Source organism: Diplotaxodon limnothrissa, linkage group LG1, assembly GCF_057381915.1.
Source record: "Diplotaxodon limnothrissa isolate DT_005_m linkage group LG1, D_limnothrissa_male_GT1.1, whole genome shotgun sequence".
NCBI lineage: Eukaryota > Metazoa > Chordata > Actinopteri > Cichliformes > Cichlidae > Diplotaxodon > Diplotaxodon limnothrissa.
This window is the reverse complement of record NC_140596.1, coordinates 43,052,228-43,074,722: the sequence shown is the minus strand read 5'-3', so window position 1 is coordinate 43,074,722 and position 22,495 is coordinate 43,052,228. Positions and strand designations below refer to the sequence as shown.

At 39.8% G+C, this 22,495-nt stretch overlaps 1 protein-coding gene across 1 annotated transcript; it reads right to left on the bottom strand.

Moving 5' to 3' along the window:
* Window positions 1–4,311: 4,311 nt before the first annotated feature.
* On the bottom strand, window positions 4,312–21,980 carry mtch2 (mitochondrial carrier homolog 2). Its single transcript, XM_085350690.1, has 13 exons — window positions 21,885–21,980; window positions 20,450–20,534; window positions 20,206–20,312; window positions 19,949–19,975; window positions 15,323–15,379; window positions 14,021–14,078; window positions 13,891–13,942; window positions 13,751–13,810; window positions 9,975–10,068; window positions 9,687–9,734; window positions 9,547–9,614; window positions 9,397–9,472; window positions 4,312–4,977 (listed from the first exon to the last, which is right to left on the bottom strand). The coding sequence occupies exons 1-13, from the start codon at window positions 21,969–21,971 to the stop codon at window positions 4,891–4,893; spliced, it is 906 nt and encodes a 301-aa protein (XP_085206816.1). The 5' UTR covers window positions 21,972–21,980; the 3' UTR covers window positions 4,312–4,890.
* Window positions 21,981–22,495: the final 515 nt, after the last annotated feature.

Sequence of the window (22,495 nt, the reverse complement as noted above, 5' to 3'; positions counted from 1 at the left end):
GCATCACACCCAGGCTTGCACACAAACAAGCCATTTGCTCACTTACTCACTCATTAGACACCCATTAGAGCACTTTGCCCTCGGACTGCGGCCTTACTTGTGGTTCCATGAATTTTATTTTTTAAATTTAATTTATTTTTTGCCTCTCCAGCACTGTAACAATCACAATTATTGTCTGATGGCCAAGAAAAATGCCAGACTGATTTATTTTTCCGAGTGGACCATTATGGCTTTGCCATACTGGAAGTGAGGACACACAAGGAACGCAGCTGACACGAATAACCATAACGAGGCAGGGGAAGCAAGACTGAACAGAATGAACATGAAAACACAAGAGCTTCACAATAAAACAGGAAGCATGATGCAGGAGTGGAGCAGAGGCTGACAAGAGGGAGCGAGGGAACACGAGGGAAAGAGCAGACATGACAGGCTGGGGAAACATGGATAAACCACAAGAAGGCAAAACAAGACAAAGTAAATGGCCTGTATTTGTATAGCGCTTTACTCGTCCCTAAGGACCCCAAAGCGCTTTACACAACCTGTCATACACACATTCACACACTGGGGATGGCAGCTACATTGTAGCACAGCATTGTTTTTCTTGTGACATTACCAATAGATTTGATGTGTCACATGACCCTCGTCCTATTGAGAAAACAAAAGTTGTATCCAAGATGGCCGACTTCTAAATGGCCACCATGGTCACCACCCATCTTGAGGAGTTTGCCCCCTCACATATACTAATGTGCCACAAACAGGACTTTAATATCACCAACCATTCCCATGTTATTACGCTGTATCCATATAAATGGTCCACCCTGTAGTTTGGAGCCCAAAGCAGGGTTCAGACGTCATCACCTAAAGACTGGATATCCCAACTGCTTTGACTGTTTTAATGCAGTACAGTTGTTTATTTTACTTTACTTTAATGTCGGTCATATGGGTGGTACTTTAAGAGCCATATATTTTATGTTGTTGTTTTTTGTTTATGTAGCTTTAACTGGTTAGTAAGGAATTTTCCAGATTTAGTACCACATACAACGTTGTCCTAACGCAACCTTTGCATCAGAAATTTTGTTCTCTGGTTAAATATTTCATTTAATTCTAGTTATCGTTTTCTCAGGTTGTTGATTACATGTTCTTGTGTGGCAGCATAGGCAGATTCCAATTATCTTTTGTTCTAGTTCTGATACATTTTTTTTCACATTTTACATCCGTTCTCAAAGTGGTTAACAAAGTGTTAACCATTCTAGAGGGGATGGTGAACTAATATCATCTGAAGACTTTTGTGGTTTTAAAAGGGGATTTATGTGGTCTGAGCCCCATTCTGTTAATGCTGTGAGATAAATTCTTTTTGTGTGTGTGTGTTACGACTTTGAGCCCTTCTAATGTAAACCTATAGTTCATCATAGGCTCATCATCATCACATTCTTATGTAGCGCTTTCCTACTCTCCTGGAGTACTCAAAGCGCTCTATACAACACGCCGCATTTACCCCATACATACAAGCAATATTATCTATACGGTAAGTGCTTTTCTAACTATCATTCATATGTATTCATACTTCGATGGATGCATCGGAGAGCAAGTCGGGATTAGTATCTTGCCCAAGGATATTTGGCATGCAAACTGGGGGACCCAGCGATCGAATCACCAACCTTCCAATCAGCATCTGACCTGCTCTACCTCCTGATCTACAGCCACCCTGCAAATACATAACTTCATATATACCCAACCACTAATGGGTTTCATGATGAAGAGATTATCAGTGTTATTCGCCTCACCTCTAAGTAATCATAATGATGTTCGTGATCTGCATGTAAAAGACAATACTATTCCCTAAAAGAATTAAAAACTGCCCAGATGTAAGCTGCCTTGGCAGAGGTTTGCACTCCCAATACTTATTGTTCCATTTACAGCCATCCTATCTCCTTATTTCTTGTGTGTTGTATGAGAGAAATGCAGACTTCCCTATTACAACAGGGTCACTACTTTCACTGGTCTACCTGGAGGAAAACATGTTTCCTTATAAAGAGAAAAGGGCAGCATGCAGATTGTATGGAGGCTGTTTATTCTGAATGATTCTGAATTACTAACATACACAATGTGATAAGAATAAAGTAGATTCATATTTCAGAATACACATGAAATACAAATCTATCTCCTAAATCTGACAGTATTTTTTGTGCAAACCTATTTTCTTGCATAGGATGAGAAAATTTCCATGCAAGTAGTGGTAATGTTACTCTATTTTCTAATTCTCAAAAACATACATCCAAGAATTAAGAATTGTGTAAACAGAAGACTTAAGTTCCTTTCTGCAACTGTCAACTATTTGTCACCAGAGAAATCCAGAGAACAAATTATATAATTAATAAAGTGGTCGGCTTCTGTAGCTGCAAGAAAAGCCCAAACCATCAACTTTCCCTTATCATATTTGGCAGCTGGTATGGAGTTTGCGCTGACATCCAGTGTTTGACCAAATCTATGATCTGACCTTGGAGTGAACTTCCCAGAATGTCCACTCCTGGGAAGATTGCGGCTTAGTGTTCACACATACCTAAAAATCCTCCCAATCAGCAAAGGGTCAAATCTTCTCTTACAATGGTGGTCACATCAAGTGCATTTGATTAGCAAGACCTTTGATTAACTGCTACTCAGTCTAGTCTAATGCCTATTCAAGGTACTTAAGTTTTTCAGAGAACTTTATGCAGTCCTGTGAAAAGTCTCTTTTGATATGACTATATAGTTTAAATGATGATAAAAATCCTTTATAAAAGCCATCCAAACCTACCTGACCGTATGTGAAAAAAAGTTATACCAAGCTGGTATAAAGTGAACCTCAATCTTTATAAGCTTATTGGTATGGCTCTCGACAACAGTCCTATGACTATGTCCACACATGCACAGGGATTCTTCAGAGTTTATTTTGAAAAACCTCAGTTCACATCGAAATGCAAAAACCAAACCCAAACACTGTCAAAAGCAGCTCACAAACATGGTGCAAATTGACCAAAACAAGTAAATGTGCACACTTTTGACATTGTGTGGCAAAATCTTAGTTTTCCCTGTCCACGTCTAAACACAGGATAGTGTTTTCGAACATCTTTACCCTGGCAGCTCCTTCTCCATCAATTGAAGCACCTCATTTTTAATCCAAAACTCTGTTTACATGTGGATATAAATGTTTGTATCTACATTTACCAAAATACCTGTGTGCATGTGGACATGGCCACAGTTTCTCACGCAGTCCCTTGAGAAAATTACAGTGGAACCCCGACTTACGAAATTAATTCGTTCCCGAGGGTCTTTCGTAAGTCGAAAGTTTTCCTAAGTCGAAGCACCCATCGCGCCTTTTGACTGAGGCGATGCTGAACGACAGGCTATAGGCTAATTGCTAACTAGAACAACAAAACGTCGTTCAAGTGGAACAGCGAAGCTCAAGTACAGAAGCCAAGGGGTTGTCACATGATTCGGAAGGAATTGTGGGCATTGTAGGCTCAGCCAATCAGAGCCAGCGGATTTCGTTACTCGGGCATTTTGCTGCAACACGGTCAAAAATGTTGCCGTTCAGTGCCTTTGTAACTTGACTTTTTCGTGAAACGGGGTATTCGTAAGTCGGGGTTCCACTGAAATTGTATAGAGGAACATTGGTGCTGCATATTAACCTACTAAGACCCAAACTCTTTCATGGCATGCATTTTCAATTTCTATTTTGCTATTTGGGCTGATTGGAACCTGATGAATGTAAAAACAAAGAATTACGTGATTTTTAAAAAATTTTTTTTTTACCTGATTTTTGTTTCGGAGAAAAATGAGACTTGCTTTAAATTTGATAGAACAGTTACAGTATAATGTCCTCGTAAGTGGATGTCAGGCCCTTATAGAGCAAGATTTTGTATTTTGGTCTAGACAACCCAAAATATGACGTCCACATATATGGACGCCAGGTCCTAGGAGGTCGATTAGAAGTTCCCAAGACGAAGGTAGTCGAGAAGGTCCCAAAAGTCTTAGATCCTGAGGGACTTCCAGACAGACAGTTTTATACTTGGCACCAGCAGATTACAGGCACATCATCAGATATCTCTGTTCAGAAGAGTGCAGCAGCAGCAGGAACATTTAAGATTCTGAACAAACTGACTGTCATTCAACAACCAGAGGAGTCAGTGCCCCCCCAACTGCCTCTCAACTGCATGTGCCAATGGCTCTGCACATATAAGTGCCACACTATGTTAAAAATGAAACATCTGTACACTTGTACCACTTCACATAACATACTTCCCAAAAACCTTTTACAGGAAAGACATTTTTTCCTTTTATTTGGGTCAATCAGGAGCTAAAGTACTTTCATTTTTCAGAGTCCACCCAGACCGCTCTACACATGTCTCAGTGTATATACTTCAGAAACACCACCACCACTTGTCCTCACCCCCAATTATCTTTACACATGCACTCAGAGGTCACCTTCAGAATAATTACATCAATACAATACCAGATGAAAAGAGATCCCACATGATCATTAACGTGGCAAATCTTAGACATTACCAAATGCATAAAAAACAAAAAAGAAAACATGAAGGGAAAAAATCACATAATCATTATGCCAGCTTTAGTTTTTGTAAATGTGGAAGTAGAAAGGCAGTTCATATTTTAAAAACATGTCACTGTCTTACAGCTCTGCCCTTTAATATTTTTGTCATTTCATTTAAACAATCTTTCTGCAGTTAACTAAAACTGTTCAGTTCCTAAGCTGGCAAGCTGTTAAGGAAAAAAAACTAATTCAGGGCAAACGAATGCATACAAAAAGCTGACTGTCCAATTCCCAAATCAGGCAATATTGGATTTTTGTTTTATTATCACAACTATGTTCATTTCAGCGCTCCTGAAGCTTTAGAAAAATCTCTTCTGGTCGACTGCGTATGTCTTTCCTGCTGGAAGCTTTCGGAAAAATAAACTGTTGCCTCTGCTCATGTTGCCCTGTAATGAAAAGAGGTAGGAAGTGTTAGTAATAGTCAGTTTACACATAGTTTAATTATTTACATAGCACATTTAATTACAACAGGAGCGTTGACCAAAGTGCTGTACAAGAATAAAACATACATAATGCATGACCGAAAGACAGAACTAGAAAAGAACATTTCTGAAGAAATTCTGGGTGATGCTGCTGGGTCAGTTGTCATCAAACAATCCATAGTTTTCAGTCACGTGACTGACTCACTACCCTGGCATCGTGATTGCAAATCAGTCGGTAGTACTTCAGAACAAAGGTGCTGTTTTTCTCACCTTTCTTGGAAAGTAGTTGTAGAAGTTAAATGTGCATTAAAAAGTTGACTAATGACAAAAGAAAATTTGGCCACAAACAAATCTGAAAGCCTTTATTCTTGAAATTACTTGAAGAGTGAAATTATGTGTTTTAAATGTCTAAATTCAAGAATCTCAAATAGAAACAGAACATTTGCAAAATATCTGTTGTGTGTCTGTGACAGAGAAGGGAACTGGCATCAAATGAGCAGAAAAAAAATATTTTTAATCCTTAACTGTTATGTAGGTTTTATTTAAAGACTACATGTTAGTGGTAAATGGCCTGTATTTGTATAAGGCTTTACTAGTCCCTAAGGACCCCAAAGCGCTTTACATATCCAGTCATCCACCCATTCACACACACATTCACACACTGGTGATGGCAGCTACATTGTAGCCACAGCCACCCTGGGGCGCACTGACAGAGGCGAGGCTGCCGGACACTGGCGCCACCGGGCCCTCTGACCACCACCAGTAGGCAACGGGTGAAGTGTCTTGCCCAAGGACACAACGACCGAGACTGTCCAAGCCGGGGCTCGAACCGGCAACCTTCCGATTACAAGGCGAACTCCCAACTCTTGAGCCACAATGGCCTAGTGGGGAGATAAAGTGTTAGGACTCCAATTTAAAATAGTGGATGCATATAGGAGAGGGACAGGGAGGAGTCTGTGCTTTGATAGCATTTGTGAGAGAACCATAAATCCCAGCTCAAGAGGAATTACACTGGATGAAAGAGGGCAACAACAGCTACATTTTAAAGTATATATTATACATGTAGACAAAAGGTTTGGGTGGGAAAAAAAGACATATTTTCCAAACTGTTTTTAGAGCAGGTCACATGATCGTGCAGTGGTGGGAAAATTCCATGAAAAATCTAATTTTTCATCAAACTTAAACTGCTCTTGTGGAAAAAAAACATAAAACATATCAAAATATGGCTTTAGTCAATAAAAGTGCAAATTCTTGTGGCCCGTATAATGTTTGAATGACGTCCATGCAGATCCGCACAGAAAGGCCCCGGTGAGATGCTGCAGCCGAACTCAGGACCTTGTTGCTGTGCGGCAACAGTGGTAACTACTAGAGATGGACCAATACCACTTTTTTATGTCCGATACCGATATCATAAATTTGGATATCTGCCGATACCGATATGAATCCGATATAGTGTTTTTTAATCAACAAAACTGTTTTTTAAATATCTTGCTGCATTTTGTATAAGTTCATACTCAAGTTTAAAACAACAACAACACTAAAGCTATTCTGTTATACCTGTATGCAAAAAAAATGTTTCATAGTTCAGCAATACTGATCAATCTAATAAACTTAAACCTACACCATCCTCCCTATTCTGGTATTTTAAAGAGTACTTAGCATAAATATTAAGCAACCTAACTAATAGGGTTCCAACTCCCAGCAACAACAAAAATAAATAAATAAAAAATAGGGAACCACCCCTCACGCTCCACCTCATGATGCTTAATCGACGTAATCAACCTTAATTTGATGCAGTGTGAAAAAAAATGCACAGAAATCAATTATTTTTCAAGAAATATTAAATAGATTCAACATCTTTCTTCAACAGAACTGCAGACTGCACAGATGGTACCTTCCCAAAGTAAAAAGTACTGTAGCTTACTAGGGTATATATTAGACTTAATAGTCACTATATACAGTAATTGACTTCTATACATTTTACATCAAATTTAAACTTTGGGTGTCAGATAATTATTTATTAAAAGCTCGACATTTTAAATGAGAATAAGAAAGAAAAGTATGTCTTTGTGCCCCCTTTTCCCTGTTCATGCCCTATCAGCCCCCCTGGCTAAACTTTGCTAGCTCCGCCCCTGCACAGTTACCAGCGTCAGCTACGTAGAAAAAGATCCTCGAGTAGAAAGTAATATTAAATACATTCTAACAACAGCTGATCAAGCTTAAACGTGCTGCTGTTGTTCAGCCGCTGGTTTCCTCTTTCTGGTGCAAAGTGGGCCAAAAACAAACAAGAGACACGGACTCGTGACAGAAAAGCCGATCAGCTGATCATTAAGCAGTTTCATGATTGAAGTAGCAGCAAGAAGAGGCAGTCGCTCCATATATCGCTTGTTAAGCTTAACGCAGGAATGCTTTACATTCAGAGATGGACTTACACACTTGCTTTACTTCTCTCGGGGATAACTTTGTCGGAGATGAAATGCCAGGTTGCTAGCGAAGCTCCACATGCTATCCAGACCACCGACAGGTCCCGCATGCCACAGCCGCTCTATCACGTGATGCATACTGCTCCGACGTGCTAACGTTCTGAGGTGAGTTACGGCGTGTTGCAAGTTTTGAGAGGTGCTTTCGTGATATTTAATGGATCGGATTACATTTTTTATTTTTCTCCGATATCCGATCCAGTAATTTAGGTCAGTATCGGACCGATACCGATACGTAATATCGGATCGGTCCATCTCTAGTGTATACTGCACCATGGTCCATTCCAGTAAGTGCATTGTTGAATAGGCACACTTCATAACATCAAGAGGATAATAAAAAGTGTGCTATTGAATTCAACTGAACTCAGATATTTATACATATATAAATATGCTCTGGCAGAACCAGGCTCAGGGAGTGGCAGCCATCTGTTGGTTGGGGGTGAGGGGAAGAAGACAGGACAAAAGACACGTTTCGGAAGAGACAGAAATTAGTAATAATTAAATGCAGGTGGTGTATAAACACATAAGTAAAAAAAAGTGTAAAGAAGAAGGAAGAAAGAAAAAGAAAACATCAATTTCACAGTGAATTACAGGAAGAGTTTTCACTACTGTGAACGATTCATGTGGCAACGGCAAAGCGGCACAATGTGGAGAGACGTTTCTGAACGTGTCACACAAGCTGCCATGCTAACTACCCGATGGGCAGAAACAGCCCGCGAGTTAAAGGCAGGTTTGAGCAAACAGCAGTCTTTTTTCATGAGAACTGTGAAAAACTCCCAAAAAGCCTCATTTAGAGCTACACATTTCTTAATTAAGAAAAAGAAGGCATTTTTAGACGAGAAGGTTTTCAAAGAAGCAATCATGATAATTGCAAAGACTGTGCTTAAAGAGGAGAAATATGGAACTGATGTAATCTCCATTCTCTCCAATGTCCAACTGGGGGCAACTACAATAGTTAGAAGAGTGTCGGCTATGTCCGGGAACTTGGCTGATCAGCTGGACTGGGATCAGGCAAAGTGCAGGTGGTTTAGCATCCAGTGTAACAGTCTGTGGACAGCAGCAGCACAGCTGATGGTCTTCATCTGGATGGTATTTGACGATTTCTCCACAAAAGAAGAACTTCTGACACTACTGTCACCAAAGACAACTATGAGGTCTATGAGGAGTTGACATCTATAACGCTGTGAAGAAAAAGGTACTGGTGGAAAAGCTGGTATCAGTGACCACCGACAGGGCCCCTGCTATGATCAGCCAACATACAGGATTCATCCCTCACTGAAAAGGTGACACGGAGTTCCTAAACTTTATGCTGGGGTACACCGAGTGGACACTTGACCTTTCATTTTAAAGGACATTACTGGGAAACTGAAAGCTGCAAGGCAAAGGTAAGACTGTTGCTGACATAAGTGCTTTAAATGCATTTAAAGCCCAGAGGGACATTTTTCTCTGTGCATTTACAGAGAAAAAAGGTGCTCCACTTCCTCTCTGTGCTGAAAAGATAATGCTTCTGCATCTGAGACTTTTGACAAAGTTGCAGAAAAGTACTCTTAAGTCATAAACAGGCTTGGACAAGACTTTGAGAACAGGTTTTGGGACCTTGATCAGTTTAAGCCAAGTGTGATGTTCATTTCCAAACCTTTCATGAACGTGGAAACAACGTGCATTGCTCAGTGTGATGCTCAGCTTGGATGCTGGACGGGTGGAAATTGTAACACTGCAAAATGGCCTTTACCTCAAAGCCCATCAGGATGAACCAAACTTTCGGTGCCTCGTTGACACAGAAAGTACAGTGGTGTATGCACAGCAGCTGAGAAGGTTGCCAGCCTGTTTGGTTCAACCCATCTTTGTGAATCGTTACTACTGAGCAAATGTTTGAAAGGAGCTGGATTAGTTATATACTTGCCTCTCTGCTAAGATGCATCCAGCAGTCCACCCAGGTGGGATATACTGACGCATAGGGATCTCTGCCTCCAGCAAGCCTAATGAGAAAGTTATAATATGAGTCTGCTTGAATTTAGCAAGTTTGACAGCAGAACATGACGAGCTAACTTACCCACAGTTATTGACAGCCATTATGTTTGACACCAAAACAAAAGGATAGGTGAGCATGCTGGCAAAGAACTGCAAGAAAGAGCATGAACAGCATGAGACTGAGCCACAAACAGCTGCACTGACACTGTCTGTTACACTCACCCCTGTCATCGCCTGAGAGCAGTTCTTGATTTCTCCTGTGTGACTCATCTGTTCAGAAGAAGAGTCACTATTAGTCTGTGTTAGAGCCTCAATTTAAGACTGCTTGACAAAAACCCTCAAGATCTATGTCAGTGCGATACAAAAAAGTAGTTACCTAAACATACAATGAAAAAAATCTAACAAACAAAAGATGGCTGTTGCGTTTTTGCATGCACAAACTTGAATTTCAGGTATTTAGGAAAAAGGTATTTAGATTACAGAAGCCCCTAACTGGAGGACATAGTATACCGAGTCATCAATGGCATATGTATTGATGAGGTGAGCCAGCAGGTTACAAATCCACAGAGAAAGGACATCACCCAGCAGGCGAGGAATCAAACCACTAGGAAAAAGGAAACACAAACAAATAAAGATACACACGCCTTAGATAAAAGAGAAAAAGTAGAGATACTATGATCAAACACTGGGTTGTTTGGAGACTGAAGCCTAACACTGGCTGCAATGATGTTAGCTTAACTCACTCTTTGGCCTGAAGAAAAACAAGAGATACTCAGATATGGTGCTGCAACAATTCACTGAGTATTTCGAATAATTCGACTACAAAAAGTTCTTTGCTTCGATGCGTCGTTAAGGGACCCCTCTGCAGCGCCACTGTTACCATGGAAACTCGAACACGAGCATTTCAGCCACATTTACAACTAAAAACAGACTCAATACAAACGTATTGATTAGCAGTGTGTGAATAATGCCCGACACACACTGATACCACAACAGCAGCAGTGATGATGACGACGCTGGCACAGTCTAACAAAGAGCTGGAGTCTGTTTTACACACTGCGAGGAGCAAAGAGCTCAGCTGAAGAGAACGGGTTTCACATATTCAAAAAAGCAGCGTTGTTTGTGTAATCAGAGTCCTGATCAGCAAACTCTGACGTGATAAAAACAAAGAATATGTGTAGCTGCTTCATTCAGCGCCGTTTGTTTCACACAGCGAAAAATCGACTGTAGCCTCCAGAAGTTGCACAAAAACACGCAGATGAACTGTTAGCTTAGTTTCAGTTGTACAACTTTCTGAATGTTGACACCAACCTTCCTATTTTAAATGAAAGCGAGTACAGGTGGCATTATGTAAAATTAAAGCGTCTTTCACAAGCCAGTAAACTCAGAGCCACTGACCTGAAGGTTGTTAGGTCGTACACCCAATTATCGTTAATATTAATTCATCATAAAATCTTGTTTTCAGCAGCACAATAACTTTACGTCAAAGCACAAGGCAAACTTCAGAATGCTAATGTTTGCTTCACCACATCAGCCTTTAAAGGAGCCACTGAAACCGATTACAGATGAAACAAAAACACTGCAGTTTCTAAAATGAAAACCAACGAGAAATTCACTGTGAAACCTGTGCTTGATCATTTACTATCGCTCGTTGATAAGACAAAAATATTTCTTAGCCAATTAATCGATAGAATAGTCGATAGAGTCATGTAATACAAATCAATACTGAGCTGAATAGTCCTGTGAAACTTTATCCAGTGCTGCCTTTGACTCCTTCAGCTGCTACACAACCTCACACAGCACCGCTGCAAACAGGATGTCACACAACTCTCCCACTTACTGAACAGATGAAGTAGTTAATGTCCAGAACACTTTAGGAAGGATTTAAGCAGCCAGCAAGGATCAAATCTGAATAACAGGAAATATTTCATATTGTATCAAATATGGGATCCAGTATTTTCCAGGGGATCTGTTTTGATTCAATTGGATTTCAAGTTCTAGCACTGTGACAACTGATGATCTGCTAATAAGTAACTGCAACAATATCAAGAATGAATGAGCATTTCAGTGCATATGTTGGGAGCCCCGACTTCAGGAAATGAGGCTCAAGGTGCATCAATGCAACAATTGTTGGAAGATGCACTTACATACAAGTAATTTATGTATATTTATGAGAACAATATTTTTTCAGATTAAAAAAACAAAAAAAGGCTATAGAATAAACCACTATATAAATGTATGGTTAAAGTCTGAATGCCAATTGTCTGATCATAACGGCGATCTTTCATCTCAAGACGTTAATATGCAAACGGTTTTGTTTTTTTATTATGATCAATGAAGAAAGAAGAAAGAGAGAATTGCCCATGAACCAAGTTCTCCTGAGACTTGGTGCAAGATTCACTGCAGTGCCGAACACCAGCTAGAAGGCAAGCAAAGGTGTGATGGAGCACCTGATGGATCTTTGTTGTTTTTCATCCATGAACTCGCTCCGTACTCCTTCACGTGATTCTTGCGTAGGTGGTAGAAGAGTTTTCTGGTCCATGTCAGACGGACCAGAAAACCGTACTATGCAAATTATTTCATGGACCCTGTCCATGCTACAGAGGGAGCCCCTCGTCTAGGAATAAGGTCCTCAGTTTGTTTTGACTGGTCTGTTTGAGCCGCCTGCTTCTGCCTCAGTTTTACTGGCCATGGTTGTTCTCTGTGCCTGCATCCACACGGGGACTATAGCACCATTTATAATTACCTCAAAGAAAAAACAGGAATTTGTTTGATGCATATTCTAAAACTTGATGTTGGAGGATGATGTATATTTTCATTATTTCACATTTATTTTTATTGTGAAAAGGTTTATGTGGAAAATAAACACGCGGACGGCGGAACCACACCCTGGGTGTGTTGCTAACAGCAATGCTGTCGCAGTATTTTCAACATAAGAGAAAGAGAGAACTTTTAAGAAATAAATACAGCCATTACACTGACCATCAAAACCATGCAAAAAATATGGCTGTAAACAGTTTCGAGGTTGTCCAGGCAGGCAGCGACAGACACAGAGGCAACAGCTGAAGCTACAGGATACTGATTAACAAAGCTGTCAAGGACGACACAAGCTCTCAGCATGTCTGTGACAGACCGGACAGGATGTATCTGAAAGGAATAACTCAACATGTGGCCAAACCAGCTTCCCCAAACACTGACTCGTCTCTCTGACAGCAAATTTCTAAATCAGTTTTCCACTCAAACCTTCACACGGTTATTATTAATAATATTATTGTGCAACGTCAGATCTACTCAACACATTCCAACTACCAAACAATAATAAGAATTCAAAAATAGGGATTCACATCTGAAATATGTCATTTTCAGTCTGCACCTGCCCGGCATAAGAGTGCATACCTACTGGAAATCTCACCTTCTACAGCAATGTCGTCTATTTTTGTCTAATTTTATTTTATTCAGGACATGAAAACTGAACCTGTTTGGTTCTAGTTATTGAAAGTAAGCTTGGCGTGGTTTGCTCCTTCAACTCAACCAGGTTCACACGTCTACAAGTCCCTAAAGACTGTCGACATCTACACTACAGAACGTTGACAGTACTGTGGGCGAGTTATTACTGGATTTACTAAGAGGAGGGAAAATCAGTATTAACTGTCATCTAAGCAATCCATGCATGTGCCAGGTGCCTTAATGTGGAAAAAGCTCTTTTCACTGCATTTTCAGACAACCTAAAATACTCCAGACTAGAGCTTTAAAAAGCAACAAATGTGAAAGTCAATTTGTGTTATTGGGGAATTCTGTGTGTACAGACGTCCGAAAAGAACTGTGACTAAAACCTGAAAAACTAGAATATATATAACTTTTCAGTTTGTCATACATACACTACTCAAATGTGTAAAAGAAATGAAAATCATCATCTACAGGACAAAGAACAATGTACAGCATAATGTTATTCACATAGCACTTCCCCTGGCATCCCGAATCATGGCTGAGAGAGACAGAGGTGTATATGGAGATACAATCACAAACATTTTACTACCAAAAATAACAATTTATTGCCAGCAAGACAAGATTTAGATTTTTCTGTCATTGTTATAAAAAAAAGGAGATAATAATATTACTAAATTACTAATAAAACAGTTTCGGCAACTCCCTCTTTGACGACACACTGAAGGAAGCTTCTTTAGTTTCTACTTCTGCAACAATCTTTTTCTCTTATTGCCCAAGTCATCCACTTAATGTCCAACACAAGTGTCTGTTGTCCTAAAGACTAATAGTGTCACACTTACGCAAAGAAGCCCAGAATGCCTTCTTCTCTGTAGACTGTGATGATGGAATCAAACACCCCACTGAGAACACAATTTTGTAAACGCTTAATAAATCTCATGGCTCTTCTCATTTAGTGTCACAACTAAAATACTGAAATTACCTATATTTGGTTTCTCTTCCAATGAACTGCACCATACATCGCAAAGTGATCACTGAAAAACAAGTCAAGAGAAACATTTCAGACTTCCTAAAGGTATGCAGGCATTATACTGTGCTGAACCACGCTGTACCATGGAAGGGATGTGTGACGATGGTGGCACAGGAGCGGGCAACCATCTCCCTGGTTGTCTGTTGAAAACACACAACAAGTCACTAAAGTTCAAGTATTGATGAATTGTACTATTAATGCATCAACAGCACTATAACAATAGTACTGTAAGTGCAGCTTGTTATTATCATGACTAACAGTTTCCATGTAATATCATCTGTACTCAATTGCAACTTAACTGTATTATGTGAAACCTATATTTTCAGTTTAGTCTAAAGCCTTTGTTTTCAAATACAATACGATTTAGCTTCAAAGTACACTTGTAGTGATCCTTTGTTGTTGTGGTCGCAGCTAGAAAAGGAAAGCAGAAATCATTTTTTAAAGATATTTCCTGATGTAAATAATCGACACATCATTTGGTTTGAAACAAATATGGTAACAACCAATCAGCAGTGAGCTCAGGCTAATACTTGACCTTGATCACGCGACTTGCAACACGTGTTTTCACATTTGTACAATGTTGTGTCACCGAAGCATATTTGTTGGAATTGATTGTGATGCATTGGGTAATCTTCAGAACTTCATTCTGCTCAGTGGCGAGTATGAAAGCGTTAGCAAGCTAACTCTGGTTAACATCAGACTAGCAGCATTTAGTGTGTGCAACTTCAAGTGTTTTACGTTGAAGTTGTGTCCATTCTGTGTATAATTAACATTGTTATTGCCTGAGTTGTATTTGAGCTGTAAATAAAATGCTGCATTTTTCAAAACAAGCCTCCACTGAAGGATGGAGATGCCACAGTTCCAGTTGTTGCTGAGGCAACACACGAGGTTGATGAGGTTTTGTCAACATCTTTGAAACCGGAGCTTTGTTCCCACATCCATCACTACAGACATTTTCCACTGTGGTTAGGCTGACAAAGCACAGGCAGGGCCACAACGATCAGTCTGTATCAGACATTCATTAACACACTTGACTAAGACAAACTGTATGTGCAAGCCTTTATGTGCACACTGTAACTGCAGCTGTTTTTCACTATTGATAATTACACCTTGGGCTTCTGCTGCTCCCAGTTCTTCTGCTTTTAGCCAAATGAAGTATTCTTTACGCTTATTAATTAAATATAACCAGTCTTACATTATACTGTGTTGACTAACTGTGTGCTCAGTTTCTTAAAGTATTACTAAAATACTTACTTTATCTCTTTTTCCTTAATAACAGTATTTTGTTTGCCCTTATTAGGTAAAGTGCTTAGACCAGACTTGACTGAAGTCAAGTGTGGCTGTGTAGTGTTGTGATTTAGCTTTGGGATTGCATAGGTCTTACCTCGTTAACAACCTGCTGTAGAGAGCTCTCTTTATCCTTCTGCTGCCCTCCCAGTATCTGGAAATCAGAGAAACCTCAGCGTCACCATCCTGAAAATTATTTTGACACTTTATACCCTTATTAAGAAATCGTGTACAGATGGCCTGAGGAGAGCGATGAGGAGCAACACACAATTCATTTGTTAAGCGGGGTCAGTGTGGGCCAAGGCCAGCATGTTAAAAGTAGCGCTGCATCTGGAGATTATTTTAGTAATAATGTGTTTAACCGATTACTCCAAAGATGAAAAAACAAAACACAGGTCTTTGAAAAATGAACCGTGCATCGGTTTCCATTCCAAAATCTGCCAAAACAAACAAAACAAGCCCTGAACCCAGTCATTGAATTTATGTCATAATAAAATTAACGTTTTTGAAGAAAACACTTTCCTAAGTGCAAAAATTGAAAAAAAATCTCAAGTACAGTAATCGTAAAATAAGGTGTGCATGTAAGTTAAACAGAGGTAATAAATAATATTCCCTTTACTCCCTTTAATAGACCCTTTACTGTGTTACTAGGGCGGGGGTCTCTTAAACTCGTAGCATGCAAAAGAGTTGTAACAGCATTGCATCTCCTGATCGAGGTTTGGTGTTTGTTCATGCGTATGTGCTTCGTGTCTTTGCCTGTTTAAGTGCAAATCAGTCAGTTATGCACCTGCGAGCCTTTAAAGGAGTGCAGGGTGGCTGCAATAATGAAAAGCAAGCCTATTCTGAAGCTTGCCTTGGCTTTGATGCAACAGTCTGTGGTTCCTAAAGTGCAGTTTTATTCTTATTAATAATAATAATTAAGGTTCCAGCCTAACAGGTTAGAGTTTTACTGGCCCAGGTACATTTTTATATTGGTATGCTGAAAATACCAATGTTTATATTTTTGAATATTAACACAATTTTATTAATATCATATAATGTTATTTCACTTTGTATCTGAAAAATGTTACACAAGCCTTACAAATAAATACAGTGCACCCCACACCCCCCTTTAGATTCACCTCTGCTTCTCGTAGGCGTCACTGGCTGGCAGTTACGTTCTTTCTTTAGCGAGTAACGACTCGTCGCAGTGTGTATGTGTGTGTGGGCAGACGTATGTTAAACTATGACAGCTTCACTGTCACTTCTGCTGGTGTTATCAGTCTGTTTAAAAGCTGGGGTCTGCATGGGCTTAATGTTGTTGTGCTTTATATTCCTGAATACGATTCTATGGCAGGTCTATTTGTCGTCAGAGATGTGGGTGGACTGCTCACGTTTACATGGTGATGAATACGAGCGGGTCACAAACAAAGTATCAAGACAAAGAATTTTCAACAAGGATATTTTTGAAATAATCGAGTTACTTGAGTTATTCAGTTCATTGCAGCATTTGTTGAAGGCAGCACACATCAACGCAGCGACTCTGCTCTGCCTCAAACGTTTTATTGTAAATTTGTTTTGCTTGTTTTTCTGACAGAATTTTATTTTGAACATGCAAATTTAACTGAAATAACAAAGAGAAAAGAAAAGAACTTAAAAACATCAAGTTTTCATATATATTTCTGTCTGCAGAACGTGTGTGTTTGAAAAGGAGTAGGATGAAGTTTATACTTTTCCTGTTCCTACCCCCTTTTTCAAATGTAATTATTTACACATCAATACTCTGAATTCAACCTTGACTTGACCTCAGCAGCGATGGCGTGCTGTGAGACACCCTGCTTATGCAGTTCAGCAACCTGATCTCGTTCAAAAGAGGAAAACATTTTTGCCATCAGAACATTATAACAGTGTGACTGCCTGACAGCGATCCATATGATCCATGTATTCTAATTTTTGCCTCATAACTTTTGCACTGTCCACTTCCTGCTGTGACAAAACAAATTTCCCACGTGTGGGACTAATAAAGGTTATCTTATCTTATCTTATTTTTGCTTAGATTTGGCCTTTTAAAGGCATGTGGACCTAAACCTTTGATCAGCTGTAAAACAGCTTGTTTCAGTTTCAGTGCTGTTGTCAATAAATTGCATGCTCAAAATGTTGTTTTGTCTTACTCCCATTTCCTCTTGTTGCATGTTGAAGCTCTACTTGAAACCTTTTTAAGACCCAACCATGAAAAATATTGTAGGCGCCATCAAGTGGTCAAACTTTTGATTGGGAAAGCATAAAAAAAACAAGAAACATTTAGTGATTTATGGATTTTTCTTGCTATATAATTCCATATATCTTGCTTCATAGATTTGATGTCTTCAGTATGTATCTACAACGTAGAGAGTAGTGAAAATAAAGAGAAACCATTAAATGAGGAGGTGTGTCCAAACCTTTCACTGGTACTGTATATGCATGCCTATGTGCCTGTTCAGAGGTTCTTGGAAAGGACATGTGAGGACTTATCTACATAGTTCAGCTGCTGTATTCCAACCTAACCCCAGCTGTGCATCATTGGGGACATAAATGAACTAGATATGCACATCCCATAGACTCCTAGTATATGGGATGTGCATATCCATAGTGCATTTCTGCTTCTTCAAAATACCAACTGGATTAATTTGTTTCCTTCTGGCCCCCACTGATCAATCCCATCACTTAGTGGAGGGGGTCGGCTGTAGTCTCGTCTCCCATGCTGCCTTGTAGGACATAGAAGCCTACACACCCACTGCCCTGTTTTACATCCACAACTGCACAGAACAACGATGGACAAAGGAGGCAGATGTTATCAGAAGAGACTATGGATGACCAGGGATGTCCGTTTATGAGAGACCGTAACACTGCCCTTATGTTTAGAAGAGAAGGAATTACATTAAATATAGACAGATAGATAATTATACATTATGTATTCTCTTCCTACATAAGTGCTTTCTAACATTCAAACTCCTTTGGATGCATCAGAGAGCAACTTGAGGTTAGTATCTTGCCCACTGACATTTGGCATGCAGACTGGAGCACACAGGGATCGAACCACCAACCTTCAAATTAGTAGGTGACCTGCTCTACCACCTGAGCTACCTGAGCTACAGCCACCCCTGTGCCAAATCCAACCTAAAGAAAGATATCAAGAAAGATATCAGAGGCAAAAGCAGAATATCGGAGGAAGACTGAGGGACATTTCAGAGAGAAAGTCCCAACAGCATCAAGATCTAAAAGTGAGCAGTGATATGCCAACTCTGGGCGTTCTGGCTATCAGTGGTTAGGTGCTATTTCAGGGTGGTTATGTTGCATCCTTGGACAGTCAAACACTGCCATGAGCTGGCACTGAGTCAATCACTTCTCATAGAACTGCAGGCACCTGGTCTACGATGGCATTCAGGTTGTACATACAACATCAAGGCTTTTGATCTTTTATTGCATAACTGTCATGTTAACTTCATCCCCATGTGAATGTGACTTTCTGCATTCACATTTGTTCCATGTCACGTTCAACTTACGTTAACCATACTTAATAGTCACAAATATTTGTATGTATATGACAAACTTTTGATCAAGTGACTACTAATATGGAATTAAGACTGAAAAAGATGCGGAAGCCTGGCAGAAACGACCAGTTAAATGTAATGCTTCCAGTCTGCTCTTTACCTGCCCTTCGTACAGACAGCAAACCTTTAAAATATAAAAGTTTAAACAAACTGGTTAAATGATACATGTTGCTGAAGGCTGATGGCAGCTGTCCTATTTTTACATGGAAACGATACTTTCAGTAAACAGAGGTGAACCATGGGGTGTAGCACGGTATATTAACGTCCCGGGGCTAGCGATATCTCCAGTGGGGGACCAAAATCTATCTCAGCCCCGCCCGTCATGCTATATGACAGCCGGACGGGCGATTTTGCGAGCCCGGTTGAATAGTGCATTCATTAAATTACATTCATATTTAAAAAATAAAAATAAAAGCTTTTTTCACAAGCCAATAAAAATGTGTATCGGCCAGTAAACTCTGAACCACCGACCTGCTGGTTGTTAGGTTGGACACTTAGTTATTATTAATATGAATTAATGTCTGCAGCATCATAAGGCCTGTTTTCAGCAATATAAAAACTTCTTATTAATGTCAGTTAGCCTTCAGAATGACAGTTATGGTAAATATTTTACGCATTAGTTTAGATTGCGTATATATCTTATTTTATTTGACTTTCACTGTACTTTATTATTATTTATATCGATTATTTATATATTTTTGCATTTGTGAAAACGCATTATTTAAAAAAACAACAACAACAAAACCATATGACATGTAAATACAATCAAAGGGTTTAGTTTTTGTTTAGTGGTGTCTTTTTGACAGATTGCTCATTAATAAGGCAAAAGGATTTCTTATCTGATTACTCGATTAATCAATGGAATAATCAATCGATTATTAAATTTACTATATTTTACAAATTTTTCTACCACATTTATTTTCAAAAATAACCTGAAAACAGTATTAGATGCTCTGCTATAAGTGATGCAGGCAATACAGTGCACATTGTCTGTTAAAGTTCTCAGAAGTGAAAGAACAACAGATTTTAACATAGAAATGCAGGAAGTGCTGCTGCACAGGAAAAGGATGAAGGGGCCAAACTGCTGCATTTTACGGGGAGTCAGTGAACTTATCATACTGTGACTACAAACAAGATCAGAAACAAAAACTTACCTGTGGGGTGCCTTGTTCTTGACATTTCTGGAAGAGGATAGAGGTTATCAAGCTGCCAGAATGAACAGTTTCAGTTACACTTACAACACAGATGGCAAGAAACTGAGTCCCAGCACATAGCTCATTTATGAAGGCCATTAGTATGCATCACAAATGATTGAAATAAATGACCACCTAAAAACATTCAAAGAAAAGACTGGACAGAAACTGGCTGTTTGATCACATCTTTCTGTGGCAAACCCATCTATTCAGCTTACCTGTACAACTTTGCTGTGTACGAGTGTGCCAATGGTGCCTGCACAAAGCCTCGGACCAAGTCCTTTGAAAAGACCAGCTCTTCCATCAATCTTAATGATGTGTTTTGCTGAAACATTTAGTCCAGAGCAGGACACAGTGTAAATAGTGGTAAAACTACAAAGGTAAATATCCACATACAATCGTTCAAAGCACAGTAATACTATTACCAACTCCATTTATAAAAATATCAAGAATCAAACTTGCCATAAGCAAACAGTCCAGGTAGCTGGTAGACTTGTCTTCCAAATAAATTCCTACCCAGGGTGGGACGGAGTGGCTCATGTCCTACCTGATAACACACACAACACCAAAAACAATGAGAGGGTACCATAGGAGGGGGCAAGCATTGACTTTATGTATCCTAGAGAAATACAGCAAAACACCAAAAACACCTGGAAACACTAAAAGCAAGTCGAGTTGCCCGAGGTTCACAGAATTTACAGAAAAATGTTAAATTTTTGTGATTTATATCGTTGTCAGAACGGTAAATATCTTAGACCGTGATATGAGATTATGGTCATAGCGCACAGCCCTGAGCTTGATATCTGCTCTGGTGCCTTTTACCAATACATACAGACTTGGATTATTTGCACTGTGTCCAGTACTGAATGGTGCTGTGGAGAGACAGACCATGGAGACAGACAGAACACATCACATGCTTTATAGCAAGAAGACAGACAGACAAATCTTTATTTTTTTACTGATGATGTTGACTTTTGATTCACTTATTTGGTTATTTTTCTTTTACAAAACTATGTTTCCTGAGATCACATAAGTTTGACAGGGCACCAGTGTGTGCGCTGTGCTGCATTCATATATTTAGCACACAGTTGATGATTAGCCGACTGCCACAAATATGGACACGGTATACACAAGGCAGACAACTGTTAGCATCTAGTAAAACTGTCGCTCCGTATGACTCATTCTGTCATTAAGATCAACATGCAGCTATTTCTGGTTTTAAGCAAACGTCCCCGGAGCTCTGCTGGTGCTCGTTATTTTCATGTTTTTCAGGAGGCATCGAGCTAGCAGTATTCGTAACTGAGAAGCAAACAGCATACATCTCTCCCGATGACAAACTTGTGAATATACACGGTGTGTTGAAGACATCAGTGTAAAACACTACGTTGGAGCTAATCAGCTGGCAGCTAACTGGCGGTGATCTCTAGCAGTTCAACAACTTAACGCCGCTGGCTTTCTTGGAAAATAAGCCATGTATGAACTGTGTACAGATTGTTTTTATTCAGTCTGCGCACAGAATAGAAATGAAGCAGGGTAACATTGCAGTTAATTATTAACTTTCGATTAACACACGGATTCCGCCTATTGCACAGCAACGAGGAAGCAGAAGGTCACAGGGACAACAGACGGGACAACCATGTGGCTGATCCTATTACTGGGACAGTTCCTGCTATATTCTCAAATAAATAGTTATCAAGACTTATTAATGTCTCTGTGTGTGCTACAAACCTACTAATCTACTGGTAAACGAGGCAATACACTGTGAAAATGAATGACAATTTCCTCTTCTAGTAAGATACTAGCGAGAGTTACAGTATTTACAACGATAAGTACAGAGTGTCTGAATCAGGCCCGGGAAGGAAACGTAACAGAATCTGTCCAAACTCTCCCGTCTTACCTGGATCAGGACTTTAATGTACATCAAAGGATGGGAGAGCACAGTAAGCCCTGATCCCAATAACACTTGACCACAAACATCCGCCATTTTTGGAGAGTCGATAGAGACCGGAAGTTCTCCTATTTCGTTTTGCTTCTGAGAGCAGATAACGTCCGTGGAAAAAAACACTGCCATCTAATGTTTATAAGAGATATGACAACGATGTCCTTCGTTCTGAGACCATGTTCAAGTCTGAGGCAGCCCAGGTCTGCTATGAAAGGTTAGTGAGAGTTAATACAGCTGCAGTTATAATGGATTGGATTTATATAGCGCTTTTCTAGGCACCCAAAGCGCTTTACAATTCCACTATTCAGTCACTCTCACATTCACTGGTGGAGGCAGCTACAGTTGTAGCCCTGGGGCAGACTGACAGAAGCGAGGCTGTCATATCGCGCCCCTCTGGCCAACACCAGTAGGCGGTAGGTGAAGCGTCTCGCCCAAGGACACAACGACCAGGACAGAGAGCCCAGGGATCGAACCGGTGACCTTCCGGTTACAGATGCGATTCCCAACCCCCTGAGCCACGGTCGCCCACGGTTATTTTGTGTGTGTGTGTGTGTGTGTGTGTGTGT

What these genes read in the sequence shown, in the direction of transcription:
- mtch2 (XM_085350690.1), bottom strand. Translation starts at nt 21,971, where the DNA reads ATGGCGGATGTTTGTGGTCAAGTGTTATTGGGATCAGGGCTTACTGTG. An exon ending in TACACAGCAAAGTTGTACAG is followed by an intron (nt 19,976 to 20,205) that starts GTAAGCTGAATA and finishes ATCCTCTTCCAG; the next exon opens with AAATGTCAAGAACAAGGCAC. An exon ending in GGATGCATCTTAGCAGAGAG is followed by an intron (nt 4,978 to 9,396) that starts GCAAGTATATAA and finishes TTTTCATTACAG; the next exon opens with GGCAACATGAGCAGAGGCAA.